We start from the raw sequence: 23,814 nt of genomic DNA on the forward strand, positions 1-23,814 counted from the left end.
TTTTTGTGTGGAGTTTGCATGTTCTTCCAGAGCGTGTGTGGGTTTTCATGGTACTCTGGTTTCCTCCCATATTCCAAAAACATGAATGTTAAGTTAATTGGCGAATAGATATGAATGTGAGTGTGAATGGTTGCCTGTTTATATGTGCCCTGCAATTGGCTGGTGACCAGTCCAGAGTGTACCCCGCCTCTCGCGAGTATAAGCGGCATAGAAAATTGATGGATGGACAATGGGCATGGCAAGAGCTGCAGTACAATTAATCCTAACGGTGCTGACTTGGCGTTGTTGTGTGCTGTGTCTTGGGTTTCCTGGACAGATATGAGCATCTCAGGTTTCCCACTGCGAGCACTAAATTCATTCAGAAATAAAACTGCAGAAATGTAATCGTAACACTAACAGGATATTTGGGAGTGTTGTGTGTCCATACATGTTTTTCATGCTGCTTTTTTTGGATCATTGCTGTACAGCGGAACCTCTACGCGTACACGTGTTCAAAATATGCCTGAAGGTTAGGTTGAAGCTTTGTATGATGACCTACGAGACCTGAATATGATGATGGCCATAGAACAGGAATACATTGTGATGGTAAACACATCTCTGCTGGACGCTTGGTACAAATCATGTCTCAGTTGACGCTAAGTGGACAATAATAATTAGAAAACAAACTGAATGTTAAGATGTATTTGATCTTACCATGAAGTGACTCACCTCACAAGCAGTCATCTCCCTCTGCAAGCAACACATAGTGTCATTGTGAGTTTCAATAGACAGTCGTTCCTCGCGACGTCGTGGTTCAAACATTGCTGGCTATCATGTTATTTGGAAAATTGATAATTATTAGTCAAAAAATATTGAGACTATTTTGGTCACTATGTATGTGTAATGTTACATTGATCTTACATTACTTTCGCACTGCATGTAGTCAACCATGGCATGTCTAACATGATAGACTGAAAAAAGTTCTCCCATTCCGTGTGGAAGTGGTACGTTTTTGCCTTCTTACTTTGTCCCTCCTCCCCACTCTGTTTCAAACCCTTTAAGTTTAGAATAAATAAATTGGCGGCTAACTAGTTAGCTTGGTAACTTGCTATGCTTAAAGCAGCATCTGTCTCTTGTGTCCCTGCAGAAATTGAGAGAGTTGTGCAATGTAGTGTAAAGGTAGCAGTAGTAGTATGTACGTGTACGCCGGATGCATGTCAGCCTGGCTGTCCTGTGTATCAATCAAGTGACAAATGTCATAATGAAGATGGATGATAGACTGACGTCAGTCTTTTTTTGAATGCCATAAAATCGACCCTCATAAGAGTGTAAAGGTGACTATAGGGGTGTTATTTCATATATATAATGTATATATAACATATAATAAATCATGTAAAATTGTGGTTGCCCCCAGTTAAACACTGGAGACAGTGGAGATTACATCGGTTTCGTATTTCTCGTCATCGAGTACAGTTTTAGCAATTAGGACCATTGCTTCTTTGACAGCCTCCCTCGTCTGAAAAGGCCTTTTTCCTAATCAAGAATTGCATAGCTCTAAATGAGGCTTCGGTTGCTTTTTGAGAGTTTTTAACCGGTCTTGTGAAATAACATTGCTGTTTGCACAAAGCTGCCTTTAACTCGCAGGCTGTTTCTGTAGTGCGCTGCCCTGTGGGTAGTTAGCATGGTAGCTTGTGTGAGACATTGTGAAATGTCTCTCCACATTGTGCCCACTCTTATTGGCTGTGCTAGAAGTTGCTAGATGATGTCATCGTCTATTTTGCATATGATGTAAAATGCTGTAGGAAGAAAACAATCTCGTAGGAGAGACAAAAAAAAGTAGTTAAAACACCTTAAGTAGATTTAGAACTACAAAAAAACCTGATTCCTGTTTTTTTATTTAAAATTGTCCATCATTTCATCAAAATCAAATAAGTAATATTTTATCCCGGCCAGCGCCTCTCAAAGTTCTCCCATCACACATTGGCAATTGAGAACATTTTTAAATTAGCACAGTTGAACAGCGAATAACAGATTATGCTACATTTATTCTATGGCTCACATTAACATGACAGATGTGGTTTGTGAGTAGCACACTCTTCTGGTGAAAATATGTAACAGCAATTCATTTGCACTTTTGATGCTTACAGCTCCACATCGTGGCTTGTAACTGCCTTAGGGCGGGAAGAACCTGTCAACAGCACCTGCCGCTGATCAGTGAGAACACAAAATGCAGAACAATACGTGCTTTCACAGTATTAGAAAACTCCCCCAAAACATTGAAAAAGTTGCGAGGGTTGTTGTTAGTCACTTTTGAGAAAATGTTGTCAAGGGAGTTGGAATGTCAGATCTAGTGACAAAATCGCCAAGTTGGCAACACTGATTGTGCCGCTTTGTCGTCGCCACAGTCGCACCGCAAACGAGACACATGCAGGTTCCTTTCACAGTGGTAAAAAAAAAAAAAAACCCTCCCATTCGTGAATTTTTTTTTTTTTTTTTTTTTTGCCATCTTTTTGGGGGTCAGTCATCTCATTTTGGCTGCACACACTCACTTTTTTCCGCCATGTTTGTATGATCGCTACAAACGTTACGTTTTAGTCATGTAAAATACTGACCTTTTGAACTATACTAGGTCAGAGTTCATTTATATTAAACATTTAAGTGTTTTTTAATTATAATTTCCAGTTTACATGTAGGTGTGATTTAAACAAGAATAGCAACCAAAAAAAATTTGATGCAGCTCACTGGTAAGTGGCGCTATTTGATCTATTTTTAGAACAGGCCGGCGGGCAGCTCATGTGGTCCTTATGGGCGACCTGATGCCTGCGGGCACCGTGTTGGTGACCCGTGCTCTAGAGGGCTCTAACAATTGCGAAAAACTATTTTAGAAGGTCATAAACAGGTTTTCTATGCTTTTTCTATGAAAATATTCCATTTATGAATATTTAATCCTACCCTATCCGATAGATAGATACTTTATAGTTACATCGATGCTTTATTGATCTCCAAGAGGTCTGGAACCAATTAACTGCCATAAACGAGGGATGACTGTACTGCATTTCACTTCCTTACACCTGTATGAGAGTTATGAATGTAGTTGAATTACCTTGGACGCCACAGTGGTTAACTTCTTCTTGCACTTGTATGACACTCAAGAATGTCAAAAATTATGTTTAATTGTCTTAGTTGGCCTTTTTACACTTGTCTGGCAATTAAGAACACTAAAAAGCATGATGCGTTAATTTGTCTTAGCAGGCCTCCTGTAAGTCCTGAAACGCTACGTGTTCGTATACATCACGCTTAATTCTTTTTACACTTATATGACAGTTACATTTCATTAAACGCTGTATGTCTGCAGTTTTTTCCTACATTCTTAATTAAATGTACAGTTTAGCGACAGACTTTAATGTGTTAGAATGGTGACAGTTTGACACTACAACAAATTAATTACATTCACATGATTTCCTATTGGAAATTACATCCGGCAAATAGCATCCTGGAAAAAAAAATTTATTGTAGAGGGCCACACGGTGGCGTTGGCCATATGTTGGCCACGCAGTCAGTAGATCTGGAAGATCTGGGTTTATATCTGGAGTTTGCATGTTCTCCCTGGAGTTTGCATGTTCTACCTGGATTTTGCATGTTCTCCCCGTGTTTGAGTGGGTTTTCTCGCTTCCTTCCACATTCCATAAATATACATCTTTGGTTAAGTGGGAGACTCTAAATTGAAAGCTCAAGCTTTCAGCTCCAGCATACCCCACAACCCTTGAGGACAAGCGCCATAGAAAAAGAATGAATGAATGAATGTAGAGTTTGCACTGTAATTGCTATACTTGCTTCTAACCAGTTTCGCTCCATTTGACTCCAACCACATTGTTTGCATTTCTCTTACACCCATTTATTTTTTTACAATATTGAGTTTGCATAGCATTGCATATTCCCGCGGCCTCACCATACATCTAATCACGGCTTACCGGGGAACTGTAGGACACTGAGCCCCCCATGGAGATGATCAAGCACCAGACCAACATCAGCGAGCTGAAGCGCTCCTTCCTGGAGACAGACGCTGCTGCTTCCGGCCTTACGGAGTGGGAGAGGAGGCTTTCCTCGTCCCCGGCTCGCGAGGCGCCTATGATAGAGCCTCTGGACCAGCAGGAAGTAAGCTCACATAGTTGTGGAAAAAATTATATCTTAACTAAGAAAGAATGCATGAAAGAGACATAGAACTTGAGCAGTTTATTACCTTGGCAAAGGTGTCAGATAACATACAGAGTGCATAGCTGTCTGCAGATGTCTGGCTAAGAATGGTTTCCTGACTGAAACTTGACTGAAACTCATCAAAAGAAAGCACTTCTTGATGCTTTTCAGGAACCCCGACTGGTTCTAACTAGGGGACACACCTGGAGACCTTGTCACACCTATGCTCCAGTCAACCTCCACCTTGAGAGTTACTTATACACATATTGGATATCGGTGTTGTCCAGACTTCATTGCCGATGTCGATATTGGCAGCATATCTTCCCTCAAACTTGTGACATCTTGTGTAATGAATAGGGGTGTCTCGAGACACTCAGTTCACAAGGTGAGACGATACAGGAGATTGGGTCTATGAGATGAGAAGAGATTTTAACATTCCTTTTAGGAGTATAATGAAGTATAATGAAAAAATATTTTTTAAATGTGACAATATATTGCAATCTACTGATTTCTACTATGTTACACTCTTTTGCACTCTGTGTATGCTAGCGGCCCTGCTTCCACTCACCGAGAGACTGTGTGACTGACAAAAGGGCTCACTACGTTCATGCCGTTGTTCTATAGAAAATGCACCAAGATGCTGAAAAAAATTCAGTGTGAACTCTCTTCCTGCCTGTTTGGAGGCGGGAGACGAGGAAAACATCCGTTTTTTTCTGAATGACAAATCTTGTCATATTTTAATCTTGCGAGATCTTGTGAAACCCCTAGATGACATGATGCTTTTAACTGTGACTCCACAGATGCATTTCACAAATAAACACTGTGTGTACAAAACAAATACTGCAATATGCAATGCAAGTTACAGAAAAAGTGCCGTATTTATTTTAAACATTTGATCTCAACAAAAGTGGTTTTAAAATGGACTTTGAATTGAAGCAATTTTTGTAAGAAAATGCCATCTAACAAACGTGCATAATTTCTATTGTGAAGGCCGGAAGTGTGCTGTTTTGTCTTTGGCCGCCTGACTGCTATGTGGTGTTGATAAAGTAACGAAGCTAGTACTTATGTGGTAATAAAAAAAAAAAAAAAAGTACCTCCTCAGCTTCTTGGCTGCCGACCTTTTGTCTTAAGACCTTGGCTTAAACATTTAGAATCCAAAGGCCAAACTTTGAAATAATTCTACACTGCAGGCATGCTAAGTGAGAATCGCAAGCTTGTTGCTGTAGATAAATCGCGCAGATATTATCGGCAGAAAAAAATATTGATATGAACCAATATATAATTTTCACACCAATGTTGATCTATATTATCAATCGGCCCTACTTTAAAGCCTACAAAGAGTTACGAAAATAATACATATAACCGGTAACCTAAGTTATACCAGTCAACGATCATTTTTTCCATCATAAGATCATCTTGAATAACTTTTTTGTAAAGCGTGATTCACCAAGGAGTGTTCATATGGTGGTGGAAAATGGAGCACATTAGTACCGGTAATATGTCAGTAAGGCCGGGGCAGTTTTTTATATAAAGTGAATTTGTTGCACACTTTGATGGTGGGAATGTGTGTTTCACGGTGTGCAAATAAAGCTGCGCATAAAATGCAAGCAGTCTTGCAGCTACGGTCTTTATGACGCTGCCTGACTTGGATCAGTGGCACCAGACTTTCCTTATGGCTTCCGCATTTAGGCCCTCTATAAATGTGTTTGTCTTTCTCACCTTTTTCTTTTCTTTCTGCAGAATGAAGATGGAGTACCTGCTGTAAATGCGAGAAAGGAGGAAACCAAAGTCAGTGAGGTGAACTGTTCTCCCCATTTCTCATATGTTTGAGTGTGGTGTCTTGTTGTACTCAAATCTGGCAGTCTTCTTTTTGACTCTAAATGTGACCCTCCTCCTCAACCGCAGCAGCTGCATGGTTATGTCATAACATGTGACATAGATTACTTTATTAATTTGAACAATCCACTTTCCAATAAGCCAAGTGTCTTCCCCAGGCGGCAGGAAATCAGCTGAGTTGCGGCACAGATAGTAGCCCCGCCTCCGAGCCACAGGGTATTAGCCCGTCCACTACTAAGGATGACGACATTTTCGAGGACGGGACACCCAGGCAGGCGGAGGAGAAAAGCCCAGACTCCCAGGAGGAGTTGTCTGAGAAATCTCTGGCAAAGGTGAGCCCAGGGTCTGTCAGGGAGGAAGTGTCCCAGGCCATCATAGACAAAAGAGGCATGCTCATCATCTTGAAGGAGGCTGAAGACAGAGAACATCTCCAGATGGTTATAGAAGCCAGAAGTGCCTCTGTCAAGGAGATGGAGACACTGATGGAAGACATGTCTCAGATTAAAGCTGCCAGCTCGCCCAAGAAGGCTATGGCCTCTTGGGTGTCGGAGGTGGTGAAGGCGGAGGAGTCTGAGGTCTTCAGCGTGTTGACGAAGGAGATGAAGACCTTTGAGGAGCCTTGCCACAAAGCGGACACCCTCCAAGAGCATTCAGAGACGGATGTTGCTCAGATTACACTCCCAGAGACAACACCCTTAGCAGTGGTAACAGTATCAAAACTAAAGCAACTCCATGCCCGCTCCCCTCATACCTCCTTCCAGCAGCAGCCAAACAATACTTATAATAGTAATAATAATCATAATATGAGCATCATCCAGCACTGTGCATGGCTAACAGTCCCTTAACACCCAGTTTGCCCTCACATACAGCCGCTTTCAGTTGCTCAGGCTTCTTTTTGATAGCACCATGTTTGTTTGGATTGGCTCGCTCAGACTTGCCTTACTTAGCAGCTTCCAATGCTGATAAGGCAACAAGTTGGCGGTGAGACCAAGGGGGACTTTTGTTTGCTGTCACGCGTTCTTCCAGGCTGCGCCATTCTCTCAGCTCCGCTATCAGCTCCCTGGAAGCAGCAACTTGATGGTGGCACCTGCCCCGCCGCCACTGCTGCGGCTTTCTCCAACCCCTCCCCTCTTCCTCTCTCCTATAAAATACACATTGTATGGATCTACCTGCTGACACTGTTACTTTGCAGCACCTGTTCATTGATGACACTTTTAATGAATAACAACGGTATTCCATACAATCCAAACTAGTAATCCCCGTCCTCTCTCCTGTTGTGCTTGTTTACTCTTTTGTCCGTTCTCACTGTCCTCTCTCTTCCTTCCTTATCCTATGTCCTACATCCTTTCCAGTCAACTCTTGGATGGGTTTCTTCATCCACTTGTGAAAAGGTGACCACACTTCTCTGGTCACATGCTGAGTTGTCATGGCTTAGTGCCTATGATTGTGAATCTTGCGTTCCTTCAGCGTGGAACTGCACCTTGATGTGTTGATTTGATGTCCAATAAGTGTTTGGACACAATCATTTTCTTTTTTCTCCCCCATTTAAAATAATGACTGTTCGTATAATTCTTGTAAAATTCTGTATTTTTTCCGCATGAAATTGAATTTTTGTCCATGGAAAACTTCAACCTTTATTGTACAGTTTGAACTTTTTTGTAAAATTAAGCCATGATTGTATATTCTCTAAATTTTAACTTTTATCCTCAAATTCCATTATAAAATAAGGTATTTTATTCACATAACATTTGAACTTTTCTTGTAAAATTACAAATTTATTCTGGCAAAGTATTATCTTCTATAAAATTACAACGTTCTGATCATATTACAATGTTATTTTCGGAAAATTACCTTTTTTCCCTCTGAACACAGTCTTATTATACCTTTTTAATTGATAATTTCATAAAATTAAAAATTTGGTGGATTAATATTTTATCTTTTCTGAAAACTGGGTCTTTTTGTACAATTACCAAATTTATTTGTTGTAAAATATTCATTGTAAAAAGCCACAGTCTCAAAGTCACTAAAACTAGTGCTTTTTTTGTCATATGTTTTTATTCTTGTCAAATTACAACTTTTTTAAAGCAGTGTTACCCTTTTTAGAAAGTATTGTTATTGCCATGCAAATAACCTCATGTTGTCGTCATTCTTGTCCATCACAGACATCAGCTGTTCCGGAGCAGAAGTTGGTTGTTACCATGGAGACAGATGCGGTAAGTGTCCATGCCAGACTGCATCATCGCGCATCAGCAGTAGACTGGAAGCTGTGCGCCGCAGTTTTCCAAGAGAGTACGAAGGGAAATAGGTCATACGACGGTCAAGCGGCTGACGCTGCTGGATGTCAGGCTTAGCAGTAGAGCACATCTGCAGAGTGGAAACGCAGCCAGAAGCAACAAGTTTGTGGGTAGATAACACTTGTTGGTTGCTTGGTTGCTGAGCTTGACGGTTCCAACAGGAAGAAGTATACATGTAGATACAAGAGGAGTTGGTCACTTGGTGTATTTAAAATTCTTGCGTTTTCAGTATGGGTCTCCTTGACTAGATGAGCCTCTGTAATGCATGAGTGCATGCTGATAAGGAGACTTATCAGGTGATGTTCATCCGACTGCAGCCTTCATTAATATCAGTGTGATTACATACAGTAAAGTGCTGAGCTGGATTAAAATGCACAAGGGTGTGTTTTAAACTTTGTTGCCTTGCTGTCCAACAGCATCCTGACAAGGACACTATCTGCGCTAAAGAGACTCCTGTGATTCACACTGAGACCAAGACCATCACCTACGAGTCTGGAGCGGTACGTGCTAATGCAATCTTACATTAAAACTTCTATTATTTCACAAAGGTATTGTTTTTATGCACGTATTTATCATTTTACAATGTATCAGACCTGCTCCTGTCATGTATTATTTACTAACTACATGAATAGGTTTTCCACTTTACTGTTACACATATCCTTTTCTTTCCCTGTTAGAAAACTGCTAACTGGTGCTGCAGGCCAATAAAAATATCAGCTGCAAATGGCCCCCAGGTTGCACTTTGGACACCCCTGTGTTAGTGTAAACTTGTTTATGTAACTTGCGAAATATGTCCAAAATAAAGTTTACTATTAGCAGTATCATAACTGGGATTAAAGGCTTGTTTATTATTGTGCACCATTTAACGTACGACTTGTCAGCAGGGCGACATGAACGGCGACGCAGACCCGGGCGTGCTGCTGAGTGCTCAAACCATCACCTCGGAAACCACCAGCACCACCACAACCACACACATCACAAAGGTCAGAGGTCAAGCTCAACACAAACTGTGTGCCACCATTGTTGAGTAGAGTTGGGGAAGAGGACTACAAGCTTAAATTAAAAACGTAATTTTTGGTTTGTAAACACTAGACTTGCTGGAGAACTAGTTAGAACGGAAGAATACACTGTGCGAAACAGACGTAGCTACTCACGCACTGTCGCAACCATCATTAAGGATAACGATGTTATTGTAACATCTACGCGAACGTTGTAAGGATGACGAGGCGGTGCTCCATCAACAATCTTGTTGTCACCTTCACAGACATTCGGAAATCACAAAACTTGTTTACGCAGTGTGTCTCAAGTGTGGCCCGTGGCTGTTGTTATTGACCCACAAAAATTAACAGCAAAAATTTTAAAATCAACAGTCATTATGCAAGAATAAAGTAAAAAAATATGAAGCGAAAAACGTAACGGGAGTTGTAACTTTGACATCATAGTTTTGTAAGAGGAAAAAAAAAAAGCAAAGAGTGAAGTTGATACTAATAGGCTTTTCACATACAGTGGTGTCAAAGTGTTTGCCCCATTTCTGAGTTCTTATTTTTTGCATCTTTGTCACACTTAAATGATTCAGATCATCAAACAAATTTAAATATTAGTCAATGACAACACAACTGAACACAAAATGCAGTTTTTAAATGAAACCTTTTATTAAGGGAGAAAAAAAATCCAAACCTACATGGCCCTGTGTGAAAAAGTTTGCTCCCCATTTCTAAAGCTTTGGGAGTCCAGCGAATCACAGTGAGACCCATTATGCACAAAATGCCAAAACATGGAACAGTGGTGAACCTTGCCAGGAATGGCCAGCCAATCAAAATTACCCCAAGAACACAGCAACAACTCATCGAAGAGGCCACAAAAGACCCCACAACAACATCCAAAGAACTGCAAGCCTCACTTGCCTCATATCTGTTACGGATAATGCATTTTTGCCGAATACGAGCATGAAATGAGTACATCTCGTCATTATCCGTAATCGTGATGAAAGAAAATCCTCATTATGTATTCACTCTTCACGCTCTGTGATTGGCCAGTCACACACAGCAACCGCCCCTCCCGAGACACATTGTGCAGGCTGTAGCCACAGAGGAGCTGAGCGGTGCCTCATTCACGTACACGGTGTAATTGGCAAGTTGAAAATGGCTCGTGTGGCGTTGCCTCTGCTTTATTAGGTTTTCCTCAAGGACACGGTGCGTTTCACAAGACAGCGCTGTGTTGTCAGTCACTGTCAGTCACTTAGTAGCATGAAAATATATTTTTGTGTATTTCCATGAAATCATCCTAAAACAGGCGTGCTTACCTACAATATAAGAATTTTGTTCATTTTCATTTGGCGGTACACAGACATAGATAACAGTAACATGCATTGACTGGCCACAACATTAGGTACACCTGCACAACAGCTGCATCAAGCATTTTGCCTGTGTGGCTACATACTACATTATATACTGTATATAAGCGTGGTAAAATATTACACCCCTCTCAATACGGTCACTATCAGTCACTGCCGGGTTTTTTTTCGTCTGCCTGCTTATAATTTGGCTGGTGATATAAAGTCAGTTGGAAACTTTGCTTGTAATACTGAACGTGGTGCTTTTGGGAAAAATACAGTGAACAAGGCTGACAGATGATTTCCCTGTTTGCCATCACTGGATGTTTGCATGAATCACCAACTTCACACAGATCATGAAAAAATAATTAAAGTCTTACAGATCACTTACACACATACACAGTACACAAATGAATAATAAACAAGAAATATAGCAACTTCTGATCAATCCATGTTAATTTCAGAGTTAAAATGTACCGATTTAAGCCACACCAACTTCCTGTTGACACACGCCCCCTTCCGGTTCATGCCCCTCCCACTCCGAGTACAGATATGGATCATTTAGATGGGTGAAAAGATACGGATAGTTGTGTACTTGCTCATCCCTAATAAAGACAAACGTTACTTGATTCAGTCTGCCTGACTGTGACGTCATCGCCACACGCCAGCAGACAACAAAACGTATCGCGAATAGATAGATGGCTGAGGACAAGCCGGTGAGCGAGAAATAATTAAGCCACCATTGAGGGCCAATGTTTGGAAACACTTTGGCTTTTGCAAATAGGGAGATGTTCTAATTAAGTCGCTCGCTGTTTGTAGGATATGTGTTAAGGTCAAGTAAAATACCACTGCAACACGACAAATCTCTTCAACCAATGTGACCTACTAAGGCGCCATGCGATTTCACGCAAGCGTCCGAGCACCTCTTGCAGTACCAAGTAGCAGGTAAACCTACTGTTACTTCAACCTGAAGAGATGTTGGTCACACTTTTATTTTGATATTAATATTGTATTTATGTTAAAAAAACAAAATCAGACGCTGCAGGTAATCCTACTGTTGAAATGTTGGTTGCTCTTACTGTACTTTTATTGAAAATATATTGAATATTGAAAATGAGAGCAGAATAGGTTAACCTTCTGTTAATTCAACCTGAAGTGTTGGTTGCACTTTATTCAAATAAAATGTGAATGCATTTGCCATTAATTGTTGTTTACTTGTTTATATCCATATGTAATTTATACCTGATTCCCTCACAAAAAAACAATGGGAACCTAGGAAACTTATCTGCGCTGTCCAGTATCCAGGTATTTATTTCACAGTCACACGGTTGACTTTTTGGCTAAAAAGTCACTGAATTGAATCGTTTTGGATCATATTGTTCTAAATGAACCAATATTGTCCTTGAACCGTATTGACAACCGCGAATCTTGAGACGCTGGGCAAGAATGGCCTGTGTGGCAAAGTTCCAAGACGAAAACCATTGCTCAACAAAAAGAACATTAAGACTTGTCTCAATTTTGCCAGAAAACATCTTGATGATTCCCAAGACCTCTGGGACAATACTCTGTGGTCTGACGAGACAAAAGTTGAACTCATTGGAAGGTGTGTGTCCCATTACATCTGGTGTAAAAGTACCGCCACATTTCAGAAGAAGAAAATTATACCAATAGTACAATGTCGTTGGTGGTAGGGTGATGATCTGTGGCTATTTTGCTGCATGAGGACCTGGAAGACTTACTGTGATAAATGGAACCATGAATTTTGCTGTCTACCAAGAAAATCCCGAAGGAGAATGTCCGGCCACCTGTTGGTGACCTCAAGCTGAAACGAACTTGGGTTCTGCAGCAGGACAATGATCCAAAACACACCAGCAAGTCCACCTCTTAATGACAATTCTGCAAAGATGAGTGGGCCAAAATTCCTCCACAGCGCTGTGAGAGACTCACTGCAAGTTATCACAAATGCTTGATTGCATTAATAATAAAAAGTTGCATTTAAAAACTGCATTTTGTGGGCAGTTGTGTTGTCATTGAGTAATATTTCATTCGTTTGATCTGAAGCATTTAATGTGGCAAACATGCAAAAAAAATAATCAGGAAGGGTACAAACTTTTTTGCACCACTGTATATCACAAAGCGTCTGCTTCTACGAAAGCGACAGTGATAACTAAGCGGTGTTTTGGTTTTTGGTACTACTTGTATTTTGTGTTATTACTGTATTTAATGTCATCCGTGTGTCCATGTGCGAGTGACTTAATTTAGGTATGTTACAATTATAATTTTACTCACAACGCGTCATAGGAATGTAACTAGTATGTAACCTGAGGACCACCCATGTATACTTCTTCTGACAGTTTTGTTTGGTGGTTCATCGCGAGGTCTTCCTAGTGGCAAATATGTGGCGTGGCTCAAACACTGCCTTACTGTACCCAAAATGAACTGTGATGATTTTTTCTGGTGTTGATTTGTGATCTTCCAGACTGTGAAAGGAGGGATTTCAGAGACAAGAATCGAGAAACGGATTGTCATCACGGGAGACTCCGACATCGACCACGATGAGGTATATTTCAACTTTGATTTGTATTGGACTTGAGCAATAACGTTTGAATAAAACACTTATGTGATCCTCAGGACCCCAACTGAAGAGAGGAAAGGTCCTAGCATGTGGCCTCTAAACACGTTTATTAACACTTGTTAAAAATCTCAATAGTAGTGACTTTCCTGCTGGATTACTGATCTAAAATCCCGCGTCCCCACCCCCCCACACCCCACCCTGCACCACCCCTCTGACCCACTTCTGGCACTGCACTTGTGTACGTAGGCTCTGGCTCAGGCCATAAAGGAGGCTAAAGAACAGCATCCTGACATGTCAGTGACCAAAGTAGTGGTACATAAAGAGACAGAGATCACACCTGAAGAGGGGGAGGACTGACCCAGGTAAGCCAGCCAGTCCAGTCCTACTCCCGCTTCTCCTCCAGCCCGGCTCTCTGGCATGCCGCTTTCCCATCAGCCCCCGGTGGTCCTGTTTCTGTAGTCAAGCATCGTGTTGTCAGTGCACGCACACGCGGGATATGATATGTTCTACTAGAAACCTTCACACTAATGCCATCATTCTCATGCAATCTGCTGGCAACACTCCCCCTGCTGGACAGAGACTTCAACTGCTTGGTTATCAATGCAACACAGCACTTATTCTTCAAATGAGGTAGTTTTTAAGCATTTTTAGTCTTCCTGGTATTTCTATTTGTGCCTTGCACCGATTAGCTGACCTTATGTCCTTACAAGAATGAAATTCCTGCTCAACCGGCTCCTGCAAACATGCTGGTGGCTGAGTTAGAAACCTTCTTTTATGTTATTTGTCTCCCTAGGGGAAACTAGTGCTATGTGACACGCTATATGCTACAATCCCATCATAAATCACTGGTCCTGGCAGGCAGGACATGTCCTGTGTTGTTCGTCTTATTTATGTCCTATGTAAGGCGTGTCCAAAGCTTTTCCACCGAGGGCCTTATGCTCAATCAGCAAAGGGGCTAAAACTAATTCATAAACAGTATTCCCTTGCCATTTGGTGCTTCAAATTTCCCAGCTTCACTGTATCAGTTTTTCAAAAATATATTAATAAATCATGGCTGATTTGTGGTTGAATACAGCCCATTGGATTTTTTATGTCCTATTTATGTCTTGTATGGCTTATTTTCTCTTATGTCTATATTGTAACAGTAATAGGAGTGAAAGGTGACTAGGGGTGTTATTTCATGTCTAGAGGGCTCTTTATGTTAAAAAGCGTATTTAGAAAGTTGTAACAAATGATTTTATCACGGTCGGGGTTGGAACCAATTAACCGCCATAAACGATGGATTACTGTATTTTCTCGAGTGTATTTCTTAAAGGTGCCATGCCTCTGTGACTCCAAACTACACTTTTTTCCCAACCAAAGAATAAAATGAACACCAGCAGCTAGCAGTTGTTACCAATTGTGCTTTAAAAGAACAGTGTAGAATTAAATGTCTAAACATCAGGAACATAGCCCTTGCTTCATTGTATTTTTACAATGTGTCACGGGGCCAGTAAACTGGCTTCACACACTTTGGACACCCCTGGCCTAACTGGTTGTTGTTGAGGATGTGAGCATGGAGCTGCATGGTACAACCTCTACTGTTAAGTGCAGCACACCTCTTTTCAGTTATTCTGGCTGTTTGGCTCTGTAGCTGCTGATTTTTATGAATAAATCCCAAATGTGGCAGCTGAGGGATGAGCAACGTATGTGCATGCGCGTGTGTGTGTCTCACCACATGAGAATGTTGGGCTTTGTCTCTGCTTGTGCTCAGTGCATTAGTGTGTGTGTTTGATGTAGTACTAGTACTCCCGTACTAACATGACAGTTTCCTTTGCAGATGTGGGTTGTTCCTCCAGCATAGATACACACACGGTGCTAGGCGGCTGCAGAACTAACAATCAAGTGGAATTATCTGGCTAAAGCAAAAGTTGAGCTCACCAACGCTTGTTTTGGCTTGCACACGATACTTCTAAAATGGCTTTGATGCCACCAGCAGCAAACAACGGCTTCGCCCCCGACACCTGTCTGCATCTATGCAAAGCAGATCTGTTCTTTGTTTTTTTTCATGCTGATATAAGCTAGCACAGTGGAACCTCTCCATCCAGGAGGCGCCACCGTTTTCCCCATCAGAAAAAAGAAGTCTGGTGCAGGGTCGCTGTCAGAAAATCTATAGTGTTCTAATTTATCTGGGGGCAGGGGGGTTATTTCCAAAATGTTCATTTTAACTTTATGATTCGGTGTGCGTGACAAAGTGGAAAAGGAAAACGTAGTTCTCTTTGGCTACATCATTTTATGAACAAGTATATTGAACAACACAGCAGCAACACCACCAATGTTGCAACTGCCGAGTCAGCATTAATAGTGCTGTTGAGTTGGTTGTAAACAACAGTACCATGTGACTTTCACACCAGACCACTCCTAAAGATTTGTAAATTTGTAAAAAAAAATACATCAGGGGGTTGTCTACAGCCAAGGCTGTTACCACACACCCAGCAACTATAGGAGACGCTGTGCTTAATTTGGCATCAATTCAACCATTTACGGTGTCGCAATAGCAACACATTTACATTGCACACTACACTCTCATTTTGCACATGTTTGTTTTGCACCTCTAACCATTTAGCAGTCATGCAAGTGTAAAAAGTTCACCATTGTTAATATTACAACGTAGTCCAACTGGAAGCCACTTAACTTAATTTTTAAGCATAAAAAGAAAAACATTGTGAAGACCCAATGAGAATACTGGATGAAGATGTGTAGTGACAACGGATAAGGCATATTTGAACCAAAAATTTTAGTTTCTGAACGATGCGGCCTGAGTGGTGTTGGATTTGGGAGGTTCCCCTGGACTGGATCCGGTTTGTGCTTTGACCTGTTCAGACCTGGTGTGAACATACTTACCTTCCATTGTCTCCAAGTTAATGATAGCTAAATAGCACAGAATGGCACATTTCATCCATAAAAATTGGCTTTTATAGACATTTGAGATGGTCGACTGGCACCATTCCTCATTTGGGAGGCATATTGACTACACCAAACCACACCAGGTGTGAACAGCGGGGTGTCGCAGTCCCAATGTCCCATTTTTAAAAGGCAGCACATTGACTTCCTGTTTCCTCTGCTCTTCCAGGAGTAATCGCTACATCCAACAATTCTACAGTTGACACCAGGAATAGAAAGCCGCCTCCTCTTCCTCCAAATGTTGCAGCTTGCCCGCCAGTCTCAACCATCCAACCTGCAAAAATAAAAACCAATGCATGACGCGACAGCCGCAATGTGGCATTATTACATAACCGTGAGATTATCCTTGAAACTGTTTTTTTAAAAAAAGATGGTTTTCACGCCCGCGTGCAGCAAGTTTGCCTTATGACATTAATGCGTTTTTACGATTACGATTGTAGCAAACTTTTTATTTATGAAGTCATCACTCCAGAATTCTTGCATCACAAGTATTTAACTTTCCTGCAGTGTTTTTATCAGGTATTGGCCACCAAATACAACATAGCTAAGCAGAAACATTGTTCTCATTTGTACTTGAACTGCATTTTTTATTTGAGTATTTTTTTTGTTCTCATGGAAACCATGAATCTCAAATAAGACGAGGCTTATTGTAAAGGAAGGAAGTCACCTGTGAAAGGCTTTCAGGGTCCTCCAAGGTGAAGCAATGTCGCTGCGAGGTTGAGCGTGAGGCCTCAACTGCATGCGACTCATCCTCCACCTCCACTTTTGCGTTAAGCGTCCATCCACCGTGCGCCTCCTCGCTCCTCAGAGCACCTAAGTATTCCTCTCAACACCTTCTACTCCTGATTGGTCAATGACAACATGGCAGATGTCAGTGTCTTTGTTTTGAATCGCTTGCAGGTGAATAAAAAGTTGATATCACAACTGAAACTTGACATTTCTAGTTTCATGTCTCCTCCCCCCATCTTGCATGTGAAAGTTTTTACACTTAAGATATATTTACATTTTTAAGTGTAAAAAGTTAACCACAGTATGTCTCCTGTAACATGGAAATGTATGGTGATGCTGGACTGGAAATTGTGCGACTTAAGGCAACCTAAAATGTACCTTCTGAATGGTATGAAGTTGTGTTAAATGTGGTTTGTTGCAAAATGTCAAACTAATTAAAACTGATGCTAACAATCGATTTTTCCCATAAGAGATCATGTAAATCCAATTAATCTGTTCCAGAAACCCCAAAATTTTAACTTAATGCAGAAAATTCCAAATGCATATAGGCTTACTTTTGCCTTCATTGAAGATGTGACACGATGTGGGAGCGAGACACCACACGGACACCACTTACTGTTTACCTAGGAGTTACTCCTTGAATTCAGTGAAAAACACTATTCAAGAAATTCATGGCAAAACGGGAAGATGGTGCCCGTCTTGTGCGTTGCTGCCACAGCGTGTTTTGGGCAACCGCTAAAGACCCTGACTGGACTTCTGGTTCCGGTTACCATTTTTGTTAGAAGCTAAGGACATTTTGTGATGTACGTAAACCACGGCAACATTTTGCCATATAATTTCAACTGAAAAACGCTAGGCGGTGTGGACGCTAACCATAATTTTGATGAGCACCAATACACAGCATGTTGCGTTTCATTCATAAAAATAGCTTCATTTCAATTTTTCTTGTGATTTCCTTTTTGATTTTGAAAATGTATTGTGGGTTACAAATGCCCCCTGCGTAGTATTAAAAAGTTGGATTGAAGTATATTGGTAGGAGAAAACTTTGATTCAAACACAATGCAATGTCCTTTCCAAACAAGTGTTCTTATTCTCACAGGCATTAAACATGAGAAAAGTGGTAAAAATCCAATCAGGAAAAAACTGCAGTCACACAAAGCAAGTTTAGATTTAGTATCGGGGGTGGGAAAAAAGATTGAAACAGTACAATGTCGTATGAAGGCACTACATTTATATTCGTTTATATTCATAGGGAAAACGTTTTAGGTCATGTTTTAGGTCATTTAGTTTATTACACATTGAAACACCTTCGATGTCTATTGCAGATCAAAGATCATGTGATTGCTTAGTTGTGGGGTGTGTTTATTTAAAAAAATACATTTAAACGGGATATGCTGTAGAAAACAAATGTATACACCAGGGGTCACCAACGTGGTGCCCGCGGGACCAGGTAGCCCCCCACGACCACATGAGGCGCCCACAAGTCTGCTTTTCATTCAGGTTTTCAGTTAATAATGGAAGAACAGTAGAAAGAAATGCATTCTGAAATACAAAATGTGAGTTGTGGACACCAGCATTTTGTTCATGTTCTGGTAAAACAAGCATATTCGCTTTTTTTGGGTTTAAAATTCAAGAGAGTTTTATTGTCATGTGCATGGTAAAACAGCAGTTAAACCATGCAATGAAAATCTTATTCTGTTCATTCTCCCAAGAAAAGAAAGAAAACACAAGAAAGAATAAGAACATAAGAAACAAACACATAAACACATATACCAATAAATTAAAATAAGCTCTGAAAAGAAATGTTACAAAAATTAGTAGCCATTTTCATTTTGTAGAAGTAGCTCTCACAAGGAAAAACGTTGGTCACCCCTGATATACACATCTTGGACTAGTTTGGCTATAATTTGCCATAAAATAAACAGATCGTTGCAATACCTCCTCCGGGCCGCTCGGTGTCAGCAGGCCAAGCCAGCGGTTCCTGAGCGGCAGTGAAAACAAGCCGAGAAGGAAGAGGAGCAACGACAGCTTCTCTGTGGATCGTCGACTGCTTTCCTTGCGTGACAACACGGGGATCGCGTTCGGGCTTCGGGTAGGAAACATTTTTATTACCTTAGCTTCTCTCTTTGCGCTCTGCGACGACGTTAAAAGCGACGCAGCGTGTTTTTAGGCTGGTTTGGTATTACCGTGTTTCCGTTGTTTGTGTGAAGACACGGGAACATGCCAGCGGAGCCAAAATGGCTGGACGCAATGAAATGTGAAATATTCTCGCTAAGGTTTTCCTCTACGGGCTTGTCACGCTAAGGCCGGGTTCGTGAACGTACCACTCGACTCGTAAAAAGTGCATTTTATGTGAGTGTGATTATTTCTGTTAAGTTTATTTGCATGACTGCAGCTCTGGTCGCCTTTGGGCCTATTTTCCCCCCTCCTGAGGAATGTCTGCATGATCTAGTTGGCGACTTGTGCTAACTTTTTGTGCTCGCGTTATCGGTAAACAATCCTCCTTGCAAGTCACGTCAACACCTGTATTTCCACTTAATAGTGCTGCAGTTCTCCCATCACTCACTGTTGTTGCTGCTTGGTCCCTCCCCTTCAGGTTGCTCCCATTCCACCGGCAACATGTCAGAATTATTGCGATACATAGACTACGACCACAAAGCGACGTTCCTGAAGATGCTCAACCAGCAACGGATGGAAGGTGAGCACTGCGACGTGGTGGTGGTGGTGGAGAATATCGAGTTCAGGGCTCACCGCTGCGTCTTGGCGGCCTGCAGCAACTACTTCAAGAAGCTCTTCAAGAAGCAGAGCGACGAGGACAACTCAATTGTAGAGTTAGACTTCATCCGCTCGGACATCTTCGAGGAGGTGCTGAACTACATGTACACTGCCCGCCTGGCAGTCAGGAAGAAGGACATCAACATGATGATGTCATCAGGGCAGATCCTGGGCATCAACTTCCTGGATAACTTGTGTACGCAGAAGCGGGAGCTGACCAACATGAAGACGCGGGAGAACCAGGCGCCCGGCGACCACGGCATGCGAGCCCAAGACGCCATCTTGAAGGAGCTGGCCATGGAGGAGGTGAGGAAGAACAGCTTCTACGACCAGGGCATAGACGGCATGGGTGCGGGGGGTTCCCACTTGCCTCAGCCGCATGGCTACAACACGGGCATGGCCAAGGATGCCCACGCGCATGGCTGGGGCTCGTCCTCGTCCAGCGACATGAAGTTGGAGTATCTTTTGTACGGCCACCGTGACCACGGCTCCTGCCCCAGTGCAGGCGCAAAACCCTTGGACCACAGCGCCAAGAAGGAGCGCCTGCTCACCGCCAACCGGCCGTACGGCTGCGAGCACTGCCCCAAGGCCTTCACCACCGCCGCCCACCTCAAGGAGCACCTGAAGATCCACTCGGGCTTCAAGCCACACCGCTGCGTGGTGTGCGGCAAGGCCTTCATTCGCGGGCCCGACCTCAAGCGTCACGAGCGTGTGCACAGCAATGAGCGGCCCTTTGCCTGCCAGCTGTGCGAGAAGGCCTTCAAGCACAAATCACACCTGAAGGACCACGAGCGGCAGCACCGTGGCGAGCGGCCGTTCAACTGCGGCTCATGCGATAAGGCCTTCATCAAAGCGTCGGACCTGAAGCGCCACTGGAACACCATGCACAGCGGCAACCCCCGCAGACAGATGTCGCTGTCGCCCGCTGCCTCGCAGCACGGCGCCGGCGCCGACAACCAGAGGGACTGGAAGCTGGAGACGGCGGCGCACTCGCACAACTCCGACTGCTGAGCCTCTTGAAGGACGGGGGAGCGCGCTTGTGACGCAACACCCTGGTAAACAAACACTTTAAGTGGCGGGGGCGCGGCTCACAGACGAACAGGCAGCGGTGGGCCCACCGAGGGAGCAGCGCATGTTGAAAAGACTTGTGATCCTTGGGAAGATGTTTTGTTTCCACGTGTAAACTCATGTAAATGTTTAGTTCGCACTACTATACATCCATTTCTCACTGAGCAACTTGTCATTACCACTTTTACTTTGGCGGGATTTCTCCCATGTAAATGTTTGTTAAACCGGGGGGTGTCCAAACTTTTTCCAAACATTGAAAAATTAGGTGATACATTTTGAGCATTAAAGATGTTCGAAGCACTCCAACATAAGTCAACAAAGCAAGTTAGTGTATTAACAATTTAATAATCTATCTCTTTAATAATCACCTTTATTTTTACAATATGCCGAGGGCAAAATACAAAGCTAAAAGTGGCCCCCATCACATGCATTGGACACCCCTGGTTTAACCCTTCATGATTTTATGGCGCCAAAAGAGAGGAGGGCGGGATGGGGTCGGAGCTTGGGGTTAACATTAGTTGCGTTGCGTATATTCATGTGGATGTTTTTTAATGGACGTGTTTAGTTGTATTGATTGAATATTCTGATTCTTCTTACACTGTACGAGTCAAAGAGTCACCATTCAGACCAAAGTCTAGGATTGCGGGGGCCGCTGGACTATATTTACTGTTATACAGTATGGAAGCGTCACCTGCCTGTCAGCAGCCAATGATAGACCTTGTGTACATACCGTAGCTTAGTTTGTGGCACAATTACAGTTCACAATAAGGAATTAATGCGCGCGCACACACACATAAATATATATATATAAATATATAAATAACATTGTCTGACGATTTGACAATAAACACCATTTGCTGTGTTTCCTATGTTTGCTTTTTGATCATGTTTTGTCATAAGGGTGGAATATTGGAGAATGTTTCAAAGATGCTCATTTCAAAAGTGATTATTATGCGAAATATGTCACAGTATGATGGCAAATAAGTTGAGAAAAAGTTGCAATTTAGGATCTTGTCAAGTTCAAATCTGTGAAAAGGACAAAGGAATCTCAATGTAAAAGTTATGTTTGTTTATAATGACCACTTTTTTTCTCAAGAAATTTTGACTGCTCTAATTATATTTTTGTAACTTTAATGTCATTGTTTAACTTTTTTCCCTCTTGTGTGACCCTTACACTTAATATCCTCCCCACCCATTATTACATTTATTAAATGGGGAAAAGCCTTACATAGTAAAATATAAATGTAATTTAATTACATGTTCACAGAAAGCTCTGTTTTTGAATTAATGTACTTATTATACTGTTTATATATCACATCAAAAATCTACTGCCACACGAATCAATATTTATTTGTGGAAGTTAAAAACTCACCACTTTAATCACTATTCCTGCCTCTTCACTGTAATCATAAGCTTTTATCTTAACCCTTTTCTTTTAATGGAAGGTCATTTTATTTTTGTTTTGATGCTGGCTGTTGTGTCGCCATTTTGCGGAAGTAGGAAAACAACTCCTGTCACGCGGACCAGCGCGTGATATTTCGAAGGACGCGGTCACGCACTTTGGAATTGTACACTTTTGACTTTGGTGTAATGCGTCGTATTGCCACATGGGGGTGGCCTGCGCCCACTGACATGTTGCTGCCCCTCCCCCCAAAAAGCAGTTTTCCATACTTCCTTACAACAGTAGCATCTATAGATGACGTCACTGTAGCTGTGTTTCCTGCTTAGTGTGCGTGTTGGTAAAGCAGGCTGGAACGAGATTTGACGGGAGCTTATTGTGTGTGCGCGCGCGTGTGTGTGTGTGATCTAAGCGCCTTTCGTATGTGTGTGCACGGATGTGGACGTGTGCACGCATGTGTAATGGGACTTGGCTTGCGTGTTTAATGAGATCTGCGTGTGCTCGAAGACGAGTGCTTATTTGTTTGCATGTATGCATGAGCTGACACGCATGGACGTGCATTTAAATGTGCACATCATTCCTTTTTAGGGAATCATCCTGCCAGCCAATTCTATAATGCACGTGAATGTGCGCGCGCGGAGTATTTATGTGTATATCTGTGTGTGTGTGTGTGTGGTAAAACACCCGGTTTCCATTACGGGAGCCGGCGTGGTTCCCTGGTCCCGACCACAAACCTCCTGTCTCCAGTGTAGCTCCACCCAGTGCTGCCACAGACTTCCCAGAAAAGAGCAGTGTCTAATTAAAATAAACTTTAATTACATTCATCACACACACATACAGTGGATATGGATATTTATACATGCAGAAACCAGTGCATACAAACAATCGCATGTGCACGAAAGGTTGCTTTTCTCCGTCCCAGCGGCCCGTCGTCTCTGGTCTTCTTTCTTGCTGCGACGACTCCTTCAAGCTGATGAGGCACTATTCACTTTGCCGCCTGCACGGGACAAAGCCAACCCGTGAATGGAAGCAGACAGCACCACCGGTTCACTTCAAAACTTGGGAATGATAATGGTGTCAGGTCCTCCCCTTTTACTCATCACGGCGGCAGTAGGCAGTAAGGGTGCAACGATTCATTTTCAATGATGATATTGGTTCCTTGAGAACGATGCGATCCGAAATGATTCAATAACTTTAAATCAATTTAGTAACTTTTTAGCCAAAAATTCAATCAGTGTGACTGTGAAATAAATACCTGGATACTGGACAGTGCAGGTGAAGTTTCATAGATTCCCGTTGTTTTTTGTAAGGGAATCCGGTATAAATTATTAATATTGCTGACATACTTAAGAATAAATTCCCAATGACTGCAAGAAATAAATGCAATACAAAATCAGGATGAACAGATGGTGGTATAGCTTGCCATGATGAATTATTTAATTTTAAATAATGCAATCCAAACCTGCACTTTGCACTCAAAGAAGGACATTATGCAAATTCTTCAGCAAAGAATGAGGTATAATATCTTCAATTAGGTGTTGAAACGTTCTCACGCCGATGGAAGCAGGGGCTTTTTTGGGGCTAATAGTCCTCCTGATCAGAGCAGCCATTTGAATGTAAGCAAGATTACACTGACAGACGTTTTGCAGCACACAGCACAAATTTTGAAATGTGTAAAATCCATCCATCC

The 23,814-nt window shown here is 42.1% G+C and overlaps 2 protein-coding genes across 22 annotated transcripts in view; both read left to right on the forward strand.

Annotated features, from left to right (window-relative positions):
- The window catches only part of epb41l3b (erythrocyte membrane protein band 4.1-like 3b), a 75,910-nt gene extending 58,221 nt beyond the window's left edge, over positions 1 to 17,689 (forward strand). For 2 of the 21 annotated variants that reach the window (XM_054755988.1, XM_054755852.1), the window contains exons 17-25: positions 3,964 to 4,134; positions 5,914 to 5,970; positions 7,362 to 7,400; positions 8,172 to 8,222; positions 8,720 to 8,803; positions 9,185 to 9,286; positions 13,115 to 13,195; positions 13,457 to 13,572; positions 16,323 to 17,688. In XM_054755988.1, coding sequence (XP_054611963.1) covers positions 3,964 to 4,134; positions 5,914 to 5,970; positions 7,362 to 7,400; positions 8,172 to 8,222; positions 8,720 to 8,803; positions 9,185 to 9,286; positions 13,115 to 13,195; positions 13,457 to 13,567 — 696 coding nt within the window. In that variant the 3' untranslated portion in view covers positions 13,568 to 13,572; positions 16,323 to 17,688. The other 19 variants (XM_054755842.1, XM_054755874.1, XM_054755941.1 and 16 more) reach the window with 15 other exon arrangements.
- Positions 17,690 to 18,873: 1,184 nt separating this feature from the next.
- On the forward strand, positions 18,874 to 22,511 carry LOC129176807 (zinc finger and BTB domain-containing protein 14-like). Its single transcript, XM_054767225.1, has 2 exons — positions 18,874 to 18,974; positions 19,479 to 22,511. The coding sequence occupies exon 2, from the start codon at positions 19,502 to 19,504 to the stop codon at positions 20,666 to 20,668; it is 1,167 nt and encodes a 388-aa protein (XP_054623200.1). The 5' UTR covers positions 18,874 to 18,974; positions 19,479 to 19,501; the 3' UTR covers positions 20,669 to 22,511.
- Positions 22,512 to 23,814: the final 1,303 nt, after the last annotated feature.

This window comes from Dunckerocampus dactyliophorus, chromosome 2 (assembly GCF_027744805.1).
Source record: "Dunckerocampus dactyliophorus isolate RoL2022-P2 chromosome 2, RoL_Ddac_1.1, whole genome shotgun sequence".
Classification (NCBI taxonomy): domain Eukaryota; kingdom Metazoa; phylum Chordata; class Actinopteri; order Syngnathiformes; family Syngnathidae; genus Dunckerocampus; species Dunckerocampus dactyliophorus.